The following is a 13,131-nucleotide window of genomic DNA, read 5'->3' on the forward strand; positions in this document are numbered from 1 at the left end:
GTGTCCATGTCATACTGAATATCTTCAGTCTGATTGCTTTCTTTTTGGTACATGAAATTTCATTTTTGTGTTTCATGAATTTTTAACCTTTGCTTGACTTTTTGACGGTTCTCACTGCCCAGTAACATTGTATTTCTATTTGATACTTTTTTCTTAAAGGTGATTAGTTTTCCAGGTCGTGGTTTTTGGTAGCCAGTGGGCCACAAAGATGGCTCCTATGGGAAGCTGCTGGAAGCTTCCACCATGTCCAGCAGAGCCAATCCTTGATGGCTCTGAAGATGGATGTGCTGCTGGTCAAAGCTGGGCCAATGACAGAGGTTGGTAATGCCTCTGTGATGGCATATTTAAGAAGGAAGTCCAAACAAAGTCACAAGGTGTTTCTGCTGGTCTGGGAAGAGGTGAGAACATGTGAGGGAACCAACATGGAGACACCAAGGTCAGTGGAGGAGGAGGTGCTTGAAGTGCTGGAACCGAGATTCCTCTGCAGGCCATGGTGAGACCATGGTGAAGCAGCCGTGCCCCTGCAGCCTGTGGGGATCCATGGGGAATGCAGAGATCCACCCACAGTCCATTCTGGAGTGGGTGGATGCCTGGAGGAGGCTGTGATCCAATGAGAGACCTGGTGGAGAGAGGGCCCCTGCTTCCAGGCTGGAGCAGCCTGTCCTTGGAGGACAGCACCCTGTGGAAAGAGAGCCCCATGTCGCTGCAGTTTTGGGAGGACTGACTGCCTCCAGGGAGGAGTTCACATTGCAGCAGCTGTGGTAGAGCTTCTACTTGTGGGAAGTGGACCCACAGGAGAAATTAATGGAGAACTGTCTCCCACGGGAGAGACCCCACAGCCTCACAGGGGAAGGACTCCTCTCCTGGAGCAGTGGAAGAAAATCTTGGTGATGAACTGACCAAACGCCAATGCCCTGTCTCTCTGTGCTGTTGGTGGGAAGGAGGGAGGGGTTGGGGAAGAAAAGGTGTTTTAAGGGCTTATTTTACTTCTCATTATCCTCCTCTGATTCTGTTAGTCATAAATTATTCGCTCTGACCAAATTTTAAAAGGTTTGTCTGGCTTGTATCCCTTTGTCTACAGCTGACTAATGGATGTGCTTGTTTTCTTCCTAAATCTTCTTATATAGCCTTTCTCCTAGGTGATATGGGTTTTCTCTTGCATCTGCTGTACATTTGCATCTCTCCTTGTCTTGCAGCTGCATGTGTCTTCCTCTACAGTGGCACAGAAATGAAAACTGGTATGTTGACTTTATTTGTTTCTTCACTCATATTGGGATTTTTTCCCCCTTTCTTTCAGGCATCTCTGCACTATGGCTCATGCTAGCATAAACATGTGATAAATAACAGCAATATGTTGTTGGCATTTTCTTCAAGGGATGGGGAAGGTGACAGAGATTCTACTTCAGATCCTTTTCCTATATGTTACTGAAAAGGTTTGTGGACAACTGTTGTTCTTATCATGATAATTCAGCACTGGATCTGAGATTACATATTCTGTCTTGAATACATTTGTTTGAATCTATTTTAATTGTTTTAAAAAATAGGTTGGTAGTAAGTGGAAAGAAAATAATAGTCTCTCTAGTGCATTTGAAGATGAAGCCAAGTTAAGACAGCATAAAATTGCACATGGGATACTTTACTTATATTTTTGATATGCACCAACTCCTACTCATCACACTTGTAACTTTGAGACCTGGCCCTTTACAAAATGTGTCATACAGCTGTGATGTATAGCTATGCACACAGCACATGCCTTACACATTCCTTTAGTACTAAAATGTGCTAAAATCAACCTAAACTCTAACATTGTTGAAAACCTCATGGAGGCCTGCCAAAAGTTGTGCTATTTGTAGTCTGTGGTGCCATAGGCTTTCTCATAGGTAAACATAATAACTCACTCGTCATGTTTCAAGTGTTTTGATATATTGGCTTATTCATTTAGAAGTGTCACTTCAAGATTGTGGCAGCTGTGGACAAGCTGCGGAATAATTTGGCGCATATGTAGTATGCATCTGCCAGCACAGGCATTGCTGGTCAGGATCCCCATCTCTTGCTATTGAGTAACCAACTATGTGAGCTGAAATCTGTACCATTGATACATCTTTATACCTGAGATTTTCATCCTTCAGTTTTGAAGAATTTTATAGTAAATATAAGTGTTCTCCTGTCACATTCTAGGGAAAAGTAATTTTCATTGATTTCATCACTTAATTTCATAAACCAGGAGTAGTTAAATCCTAATTGTAGTTATTGAGCCCAGGTGTATGAAGAAATGGGTCCCAGTGATTGGCTATATTGCTAACAAACAGAGAACTGTTTTTAGAACTGTTCTGAATTTGACTTGCACTTACACTGTAAATTGCTCTCTAAATGTTTCCATTATTGGGTTTTTGTTATTCCGACTTATAAGACTTGATTGAGGAATATAAATATTCACAGGTTTCACCACATTCAACACAGGCAACCCTTTGCTGGGTAGTCTTTTGATGCTACTGTAATAAGTGGAATCATTAATGAAGGCAAATATCAGCATCTGTGCTCAGTCCTTGTTGTCTCCATAACACTGATAGAAGACTGATGTGCTCATTTTCTTGTTGCTTTATCTATAGCAGATGCAAGTAACTGAAAACACTTTTGAGAAGCATTTCAGGTATTGATGTTTCATGACTCTTAATGTATATAATCTTGTTTTTAAAAAACCAGCCTCTAAGCTATCATCACTTCCCTCAATAAACTGTGCAGCCTGCATTTCCATGTGCAAGTGGCCATTTTGCTGTAGAATTAGCCACCCAGGGCTAAATGTGCACATTGCTGTGCATGGCACTAGAGTTTGCTTGACACTTTCTGAAGTGTCGGTATCTGCCTGTCTGCTTTAGAAGAATTGTTCTAGGGTGTTAGTCTTCTTGTAGGGTGAAAAAGTGACCTTTCCAACATTTAAATGTATCTCTCTCCTTTTACACTGCTTGGGTTGATAAGGGAAGTATCTTTCTGCTTTGCACTCGGTTTTATCTTTCAAGGTTTTGGAGACTTTTTTTTCTTCCCTACTCTTTGCAAGGAAGTAAGAAGTGTGACAGAAAGGTGTGATTTTTAATTTACACCAGAGTTCTCAACAAATAATGACTTTTCACACCCTGTTCTTGTTGCTTAGCCTGGGGGAGGAGTTGTATGGCTACTGTTGTCATATCAAATTAAACCCACTCATGTAATTCAGAAAGGCATTCCTCTTAAACTTAACCCTTCTAAGTGCTGAAGTCGACAGGCATAAGAATGTAGGCTGAAGTGTGTGTCTTTTGGAGGGTCTCTGCTGCTGAAGGATGGAAATGGAAGAATTTTTTTATTCAAGGAGTTGTTTTTTTTTTTTTTTTCCCTTTTCTTTTGAGCACAGATGCTGATGAGGTTTGTGAGGGTGAATCCTCATGTTAGCCTGGAATTTGCTGGAGGCTCAGGGTATGGAAAGAAATGTTGGGCCAACAATGCCAGACACTCAAATGCTTGTCTGAAAAATGGACTCCAATAGTGCTTTGCTGTGGACTGCAAGCATGGTTGTGGAGCACTTGGTCCTCCTTTAGGTTGAGCTAAAACAAAATAATTAGAAAATTCCCCTCAGAGAGAGTTTGCTCTGCTGAGAAGTTTGCAGTGTGGGACAAGCTGTGCCTTTACAAGTAATCTTCCTCTGGGGAGGTCGCTGGTGGTTTTGGGGTGTGTTGCACCCCCCCGTCATCCGAGTGAGTCCTTCAGGCAGGGGGGCGCGCATGGTATGTGCAGGATTCATCCAGAGGGTGGATGCGCCTGTCCCAGCAGCCCCAGAGACTCTGCCTTCCCAGGGCACCCACGGCATCCTCCCAGGTACTACTGGAGCAAGGAACCAGCAAATAACAGCAGGAGCAGCCTCCTCCCTTTCCCCTTCCTTGTGCCTAGCTGTTGGTAATTCAGGGTTAAGTATTTGCTGGGTACCTGCCCTGCCAGGCGGTGCAGAGGGGGTTAAAGTGTTTGACTGACTGTAAGCATGGATGTGACAGACTCTTATCTGGTGGTGGGGTGGCTTGTTTTTTTTTTTCCTTCTGTAAAATGTCAGCCATTTCCTGATGAGCCTGATGGTGGTGGTGAATTTCACACCTTTTTTCTTCTCTGTGTGGAAACCTGGGTGTTAATGGTTCCGGAGCAGGTCTTGTTTTATAAGGAATGAGTCTGCCTCAGAACCGAGGGAAGCCAGAGACGGGAAAGGAGGTGAGGAAAGGGATCCAAGCAAACTGCCGCTTACAACAGACATTAACTGGATTATTTAGCACTATTTTTATTCAGGGCATGTAGATATATTATTTGCTAAGTGCATTTTTTGCTAGGAAATGTTGAGTTTGGCTTAGAGCTCAGCACAAAAATAATCCCCTATTTTCATTTCAGAGGGAAATTTAGTATTGAAACAACTGAAGATGGAAAGTTGGTCAGTTGAGCAAGTCTGCAACTGGTTGAAACTGAGAAATTTAGGAGAACTAGTTCCTAAGTTCCGTGGTAAGCATTTTTATTGTTTGGGGGGGTGGTGCTGTTTGTTTAGTATATTTTGCTATGCATTTTATTGGCACTGCCTACCTTGTTTTGGTTTGGGGCATGTGTGTATATACTAACCTCAGACTTTTATAGAACTTTATTAGTGTGAGAGCTGACATAGATCTGATAAATCAACATAAGTGTACAGATTTGTTACAGAGTCTGAGAAATCCTGGGGGATGAGATTAAGCCTGTATATAAATAGACACACCTCAAATCGGAAATGGCAGTTTAAAAGTCCTGCCAGGGCCTATTTTATGTTGTAGAAATCTCTTGAAATAATGCAAATGTGGTGTGTAAATGTTATATGTTCTACAGAAGAGTGCACAAGAAACTGTAATGTGAACAGCCTATTTCTTGTGTACTCTGTTAAAAAGCTTTATTTCCTTCATCAGCAAGCAACAGTCTCCTGTGATTCAAGCAAGGCCTGATTTACAGCATTAAAATTGTCACCTCTGCCTCTGTGTGTTTCAGACTTGGCTCTATGTCAGGGGAAGATATCTGGGCAGTGATTAGGACTCCTGGCACTGCTTGGGAAAGGATGGTGACAGCTGAAGATGACTGTCAGCAGTACAAAGCATCCTTCCCTTTGACCCATCTTCCATCACCATGTTTTTAGGCATACAGAATGTAACTGTAACTATAAAGATATTTTACAGTAATGATTTTATCCCCTTCAATCTGCAGAAGAAGAAATAAGTGGAGCAGCTCTTCTGGCTCTTAATGATCGTATGGTGCAGCAGCTGGTGAAGAAGATTGGGCACCAGGCAGTGCTGATGGACCTGATTAAAAAATACCAGCAACAGAAGAGTGGGCTGGAATCCCTCACATACTGTTGTGAAACAGCTTCTCAAAAATTTCCGGAAGTAATCAGTGGGTGAGTTTGTTCGTGGCGCAGCAAATATCAGTCTGGATATAGTTGTGTTCTTCTCATGGCATTTTAAAACTGGCATTTACTAGCTCTTCATCTGTATCTGTTTTTTTTTTTATTTTCAGTAACTGTAACAAATGTGAAATGTAAAATTGGGTTCTTACCTTGTGGTTTTTAACAGGGCATCAACATTCCTGAACCATGCCATTAATTAATTTAAACTTCCTTCATAGCCAGTTTTCATTTGAATGAAGCACTGTCAAACTTTCATTATAGCTAAGATTTTCTCTGTTTAATCTATTAGCCTTTTGAAGAACTTACTTTTAAATGCTTGCAAGTCTTAGGGTAAAATAATGAGCTAGCCAGAGATAGTAATTGTCACAGGTATATTGAAAGTCAATTTATCAAAGGAAACTCTGGATTTGGTCCAGATATAAGGATTTAATAATTCCATAGTGGATTATTAAACTTTATTGTGAAACTAGATATATTTTTAGAAAACAGATTCCAGGGAGATTGTCCTCAATTATTATGTTCTGGCTCTTCGTTTAGCAGGTTTTCTTTGTTTGTTTGGGGTTTCTTAGGGGAGAGAGGGAGGAAGGGGCAGAGTTTGTGGAGTGTTTTTGTTGGGTGTATTTGGATGAGAGGTTTGTTGATTCTCCCATCCTTTACTTCCATTCTCATCTATTGTAAGTCTAGCAGGGTTATGCTTTTCTGAATGTCTTGGCTGTGGAGAGAAATCCTGACCTCCAAGTGGTCCCTTTTACACCCAAGAATCCTGGCTGTAGAGAGCAGCTTGCCATGGATCCAAAATGCATTTTTTGTCAAAGGAAAGGACTCTAGCACTAAGGCTGCATTAGTCACAGTAGGATTAATCCCAGAGGATTAGAACTGCAGAGCATTTGCCTTCATCCAAAAGGAGTCCAGGTTGTGCACTCTGAGGTGATTAACAGCCCAAACAAAAGCCTGATAAACAGTGATAAGAGTTACTTCCAAACAAATTGAGCCCATGAGCAGAACTAAACTGCACAGGGAGATAGATCCTCTTGTCCTTGTGGAAGTATTTGTGAAACTCCTGAGGTAAATGCTCTTACACCACTGGAGAGAAGGGGATTGCAGGAAGAAGACCAAGTCACAGCATGTAAGATTTATCACAGGCCTCAAGTATGAGATCACAGCCAGTCTCAGTTCTCTGCACCAAGGGCCTGTCCATTTGATTTATTGGAAGCTCCTTCTTTGGGGGTAGGGGTGTCGGCTGTGAAGAAGACTACTCCGTATATTGTACTTCATCCAAAGTACAGGGGTGGATATACCACGATTTCAGCAGGGGGTTCAGAAGAAAACATGTCCTTATGTTTAGGGCAGTTAGGATGTTGCTTTGGATGTTTAGCTTTCTGACTTTGTCAGGGGTGTTTGCACAGACTGTGTCTCACATGTGGCCGTTTGTCAGCTCTTGCAGGTCAAGCCATGCTGTCCCACAAAGAGCATGCAGTTGCAGTAACATGAGTGCAACAGTTTTGCTGTGAAGCTCTGCAGACTCCAAAAAAAAAGTTTAAAATATCAAATCTTAGTGAATATAGTTTACATTAAAATCTTTCCCTATCTAGTCTCCTTCCTGGAAAATAAGCTGCTGGTATCCTTCTCTTTACAGGGAAATTGAGTAAATGAGCTGCTGTTCCTGAAATATGTTTTGTCATCAAGAAATACAGAATAAAATCCAAGCAAGTTTAAGATGCATTCAGTCATGTATTTTAGGATGAGTAAAAAGTCAATATATTCTGTGCATTTTTGGGTATAAAATTATGGAAAAGCACCTATAACAAAAAGAGTATTTTGTTACAAAACTGAAAGTTGTATCTTTATATGCAGATAGTTCTGACTCTCTTTTCTTAACACTGCAGTGCTTTTCTTGGTGATGTAGTTCAAAATTATCTTTGTCAGTTCGGTACATCTTGAACAAAATCCTGTAAGAATAATTTCTTTTGATCTAGTTCAAGGACTCATGACTTGAGTGTACGAGACACTGTTTTGAACTAATGTAAAATTCACAGTTCTGATAGGTCACAGTAGATGTGAACTCACATTTCCTCCATTGCTCCCTGATGTTAGGCTGAATTACAGTGAGAAGAGAAACCATGTTAAGTTTTGCAGATAGTAGCATCCACAGCTGGGTGTGTGGTCCTCCTGTGGTGCCAGAGAACAACGATGAAATCTGAGTTTGCATGCTCCTAGCTCCTATCATGCAGTGCTTGAGCCCAGGTGAAAACCAACCATCTTTTCTGTTTTGCAGAATTATTTCTCAGTCAGGCCAGTTCCCAGAACTTGCTCACCCTGCCAGGACCAGTGACAGGGTGGAGAGGGCATTGCTCAGGGCAGGAAGAAATCATCATCATCACAGTCTCTTTCTGGGTCAGCTGAAATCACTGTGGACCTTCCCAGAGCTGTCAGCAGTATTTCCCTGTTGTATTTCTCATATAAATGCTATCCCCAGTGCTTTTTGGTGCACTCCTGGCTGCCACCTCTTTATCCTGGTTTCCTTGGCTCATCCTGTGACTGTGTATGGATTGTGCTGACCTCTCCTCTCTGACAGAAACAGGAACAAAGTCCTTGGCTGGACATGGAATTTAGAGTGCAATAGCTGAACGCTTTCTGTGTGGAAGTAATAAATTTGGCTAATTAGAATGTGGCTTACATCTCCAGCAGTTTGGATTAGGACATGGGAATAGCATCCTGTGTCTGTCACTGGTTCAGTGGAAGTGTTCCCACAATAGAAACTGCTTATGTGTGTATGTGGAGCTCACACATAGACATTACCAGGTAAATATGAAGCTGCCTTCCACTTTAACAATCAATTGTTTCCAAGAGCCACACAGAGAATATTCTAAGGGAGTTTTTTGTTGTTTCATTTAACTACATGGCTGAAATATATTGTTTCATGGAAAGGGAGAACTCCCCTTATAAATATGGCAAACTTATATGTCATTTCCAATAACAGTCTTTTGTGTGTTGAGTGCAACTGAGGCTGGAACAGTTTCTAGAGCATCTTTAGAGTTCAGATGTTCTGAAGAGAGAGGAGGTTAGGAAAAAAATTAATGTTTTATGATTGCCATGAATTCTTGGCAGCATAACAGTATCCCCTCTCTTAGCTCTGCCTTTTCCCCGGTACGGGGTAAAACTGTTGGTGTTGGCTTCCACAACAGATCTACCAAAACAAGAAATAACAAGACTATGAGGAGGGAGAGAAGTGGACACAAAGGTTAAATAGAAAGTAGTGGACTGGCTCATAGCAAAATGGATATCTAGAGTTATTGTTCCTAGTGATGAGCTGGAGCAAATGGCCAGGAACTGTAAGATCAGGAAGCACTTGGAGATCTTCTAGAGTGGCTGGAGTAATGCAAAGCTGACTTGATGCTTTTGACTTAACCTCCAGAAAAAAACAATTTTTCAAGATTCTAGCTAAATAGAAATGTATTGAAATGCTGTGTAATTAGCTCTTTCTGCTCACCCCTTACATGTTGCAATGGTTAGTTTTTCTCAGAAGTTTGGGGATGCCAGATTATGAAGATGGATGTTACCCTGCAACTCTGAGAGGTCTGATTTTCTTGGGATTTGTAACTGTGTAGTACTTAGAATATAAGCAGGTACAACTTTCTGCATTTTCCCTTTTAATTTGTTAGTTGGATAATTGAACTGAGAAACTGATTAAGAGGCACGAGCATATAAAATCATGACGTATTTGATATGTTGATTTTTCTTCTTTCTTGTTTCTGCCACTGGCATTTTAGAACCCTAAACATCCTCTTTTTTATAAGCTGCACAAGACCTGAGAGTGATTTTTGTTCTTTTTTTCTTTTAGGGCTACTGAAAGACAGATGTTAATTTCTTCTGGTCCTGTGGAGCAGAAGTATCTGTGTGCACATGAAAATGAAAAAGGACTAATTGATCACAGAGCGCTAAAGCAAAAGTGAGTTTATAATATATTAATGAAATTTTCCTTGCCTTTTGAAAATTACATAAACACTTCATCTTGCTTCATTTATACTTTTTATAAAAGTGATCTTAATTACTGGAGGTCAGGTTCAGGTATATCCAGATGTATTTAAAAAACAACAGGAACAGGAATTTATTTGACTGAATGAAATAGCCTGATGGTGTGATTGCATCCTCAGTCCTTGCTCACTGTTTTGTGTTACCTCTTGCAGAAGGCAAGATACAGGTTTGTCTTTATTTATCTGATTTTTAAAAATCATATTTTATGTATGTTTTCAACAGCAATCTGACAAATTAGTACACAATGGAATATGGCTATTCAATAAATTGTGTGCTTGAGGCATCTTAAATATAGCACTTTGCGAGGTACGCATGCTGATTCCATTTTTCCATTTGCACACTCATTTTCCTTGGTTGTCAAAATAAGCCTACCTAGAAACTGGAGGCAGGACAATGTGATGTGGTTTTTTTCTTTTTTTTTTTCTTTTTTTTTTCCTTCTATCCATGATTTTCTTCTTTGTCATGGGCAGGCAGTGTTGAAAGAGTGCCCTGTTCCTCTTTCAAGGCAATTATTTTTGTGTTTCCAAAGCTTTGTCTGCTTGTCATTATCCCCCTTTATTTCCACCTGCTACAACTTCTCCCCCTGCCATTCTCCCCTGTAGATATGATTTAATGCTTTTAAAAGTCCTGGTACTTCTGTTTTTAAAAGAACATCCCAAAAACTCCAAAGGTCCTGTCAGTGTTGTTATCAAAGAAACAAACCCAAGTTGCTTGAAACCTTGGAATAAACCACTAATATGATCCTGCAGCATTTAGCCTGTGCTTCTAAAGGATGCCTATTTTTAATTAATTTGCCTTGTGCTGTATAAAGAGTTTAAAATGGATTGTGTAAATCAGAGTAACCATTACACAATGCACAGTTTAAATTATTGTTACTTGGCCAGGATTATACTTACAGCCTCTGTCTCCTTATTAATTTCATCTCATCTGAAAAGAAAAACTTAAAATTTTTGGTTGATTTATTTTTTGTTTGGTTTTGGATTTTTGTTTGGTTTTGTGTTTGTTTGTTTTAATTTGTCTGTGGTGTTGGGTTTTTGTGGTTTGTTTTTGGCTTTGTTTTCTCAGAAGATTCATGGAGCCACATCTTCAGTAACTGTATGATTTTGCTGGAAGTGAATTCGTGGATGTTTTTATGGATTATTAATGCTGCTGAATTAGCTCCAAGTTTCTCTGTGTTTCCTGTGTAGGTAGTCCTAACAACAGTGTTAAATACACTCTTCTATATTACTAAATATTACCAACATATCAAAGAAAATTGTTTAAGCAGAAAAACAAAAACTGTCTGGATGAACCAATTGTATAATTTGTTTTCTTGCCTTGAAATTGGGCATACATTAAACCAGATGAGGTTTGCAACCTACTGCAATGGAATAATGCTTTGACACAATGACAGAAGTAAAACCAGCCCATCTTTTTGTTAATATCCCAAGAAGATTAATCTTGAAGCAGTGACTGTCTGTGAAGACAATAAGATAGACACAGAGGACAATTCAATAAATGCATTTCCCATAGTCCTGCTTTTCTGTACTGGAGTACTAGCAGTTTTATGGCTCCTGACAGCCTGGGGTTTATCTTGTTGCTAAGACAGAGGCTTTTATTATTTGTAAATATCAGATACTGCTGTGGAAAACCAACCTTTTATTGGTTGGTTTATGTGTCCTGTCTGCCTTTCCTCAACATACTTGCTTAGCAAAATGACATTGTATCCCTTTTTCACTGTTTCCACTATGATGGTCCAGCTGTTTTCCCTCAAGAGTAATGTCCTGGTACATGTTTATTTGTGCATTTATTTTTTTCTAAAAACATGTTCTGTACCTCTTGAGTGCTGTGTAACAGGTTTACTGTCTGAATGCCTTGGGGTAATTTGCTCAGAGCACAGGCAGGGTAACAGATCTTCCAGCCAACCTCAACAGGTTTGAGCTTCCCTATTTGCTGTGAGTTAAACCTGGGCCCGCTGAGTGTTGATGTACCAATAAAGCTTTTGTCAGCATTGACAGAATATTGGTGCTGCTGCCTGCATCAATTTGAGCTGATAGCAAGGACAACCAACTAGAAGATTTACAATTACCTTTACCTCTGCCCTTACGAATTTGGCATCCATCTCTACGATGGCCATGATGGCCTGCATGGGTCATTCATTTCCTCAGTGGAGGAAATGCCTTTAACTAGGCCAGTCCCACATCTTTTTTGGTCAGGCTACAACTGCCCTGACTGCTGGGTGGCTGTGTCTGAAGTGACCTTAATTATGATACGTTGTTCTAAAGTTCTTTAGAGAACTCCTTCCTTTGCCTCCCCTATAACCTCTACATCAGTATTGTTTATCTGTTTGATGTGTTTTATCGGAAATGCATTTATGCTTGTGCTTAAAAAAAAAAAAGGAAATTTTTAAAAGGACAAGAGAAAAAGAGCAGCTAGCCTGAAAAATTGTCACTGAGTCAATTACTTCAAATGATTTTGCTCTATTTACACAAGAGGGTAAATATTACATGTGTTTGTATATGTATGTTTTATATAAAAGTATCTATAATCCTACAATGAAAACTCAGGAGGACTGTGCTTTTTATGCTTTTTGTTAATGTATAGCTTAAGAGTTTCTTAGTTTCTAAGCAAAGACCTTATTCTTGATATCACATATACCAGAAATAATTCTGATGATCTTTTTTTCAGTTAGCTCATAAGGACATGAAAAGCTGACTTAAGAAAACCATGTTTAGTCTTTGACAGTGGTCAACAAGTAGGCAAGAAGTACGGCCTGTCTATTTTGTTCAGAAGTACAGATGTCAGATGCTGTTTGATTATACCTTTGGTATAACATACCAGAAAAACTATTTCATTTTTATGATTTCTGATAATTTCACTTCAATTGCTATTGCATCTTCATGAAACCTGTCTTATCTGTGAGTTTTGGTTTGGTTTGTTCAGGACTTGAGGGTGATGCTTTAAATTTAGGCTTTTAATTCATGTGGATGCAAGAATTTCTGCCACATTTTTTTGTTTTAAGTCAGCATTTCATGTCTCTGTTATTGCAGCAGGATACTTAAGGATACTAAACTAAAAGACCTAGAAGACTCATAATAATAGCTATTGTCTGTTCTTGTTGCCCTGATGTTTTGAAAGTCAAGACAACAGGACTCATGGTTTTGGAGCACCTCAGGTCATCAGAGCTGAATTTAATGACATGGTGCTGTGAGTCTTCCACAGAAGTTTACAGGAAAAAAGAAATAAATTGCTATGTCTTTTCCACACCAGAAATTAGCAAGTCTTAAAAATGACTTGCGAAATACACTAATTGCATTGCCTTATTAAGGTCTAACAAAGTCATAACAGCAGCACAACAAAAATTCCAAAAACCCATAAAATTCTTGGGATACAGTATACCACATCTTAGAGGGGTGAATACAAATAAACCCTGTTTCTTTTAAATGGCTGGATTTAGCTGGCAATTTTGTCAGTCTGATTCCCTAAAGAGCATTTTTATTTCCTGTTTCTGCAACCCACAGCTGCTACCCTCGCATAAGGTGAGAGTGCAAAGCCTTCCCCTGTGTGATGTAGCTCCTTAGGCCGTCAAAAAGCCTGGACTTCTAGAAGAAGGTTGTGTCTGCATCTTGCAAACTTTTTTGGAAGCAGAATTATTTTGTCTGTAACTTTGTAGTCATACTGAACAT

The 13,131-nt window shown here is 39.8% G+C and overlaps 1 protein-coding gene across 5 annotated transcripts in view; it reads left to right on the forward strand.

Annotated features, from left to right (window-relative positions):
- Positions 1–13,131, forward strand: part of SAMD3 (sterile alpha motif domain containing 3) — a 73,061-nt gene that overhangs the window by 30,504 nt on the left and 29,426 nt on the right. The window contains exons 2-5 of one of the 5 annotated variants that reach the window (XM_074537826.1): positions 1,298–1,433; positions 4,402–4,509; positions 5,233–5,422; positions 9,273–9,380. In XM_074537826.1, the coding sequence (XP_074393927.1) occupies positions 4,431–4,509; positions 5,233–5,422; positions 9,273–9,380 (377 nt within the window). In that variant the 5' untranslated portion in view covers positions 1,298–1,433; positions 4,402–4,430. Of the gene's footprint in view, positions 1–1,127; positions 1,239–1,297; positions 1,434–4,063; positions 4,228–4,401; positions 4,510–5,232; positions 5,423–9,272; positions 9,381–13,131 lie in introns of those variants that run through there. The other 4 variants (XM_074537824.1, XM_074537823.1, XM_014267525.3 and 1 more) reach the window with 4 other exon arrangements.

This window comes from Zonotrichia albicollis, chromosome 3 (assembly GCF_047830755.1).
Source record: "Zonotrichia albicollis isolate bZonAlb1 chromosome 3, bZonAlb1.hap1, whole genome shotgun sequence".
Lineage (NCBI taxonomy): Eukaryota > Metazoa > Chordata > Aves > Passeriformes > Passerellidae > Zonotrichia > Zonotrichia albicollis.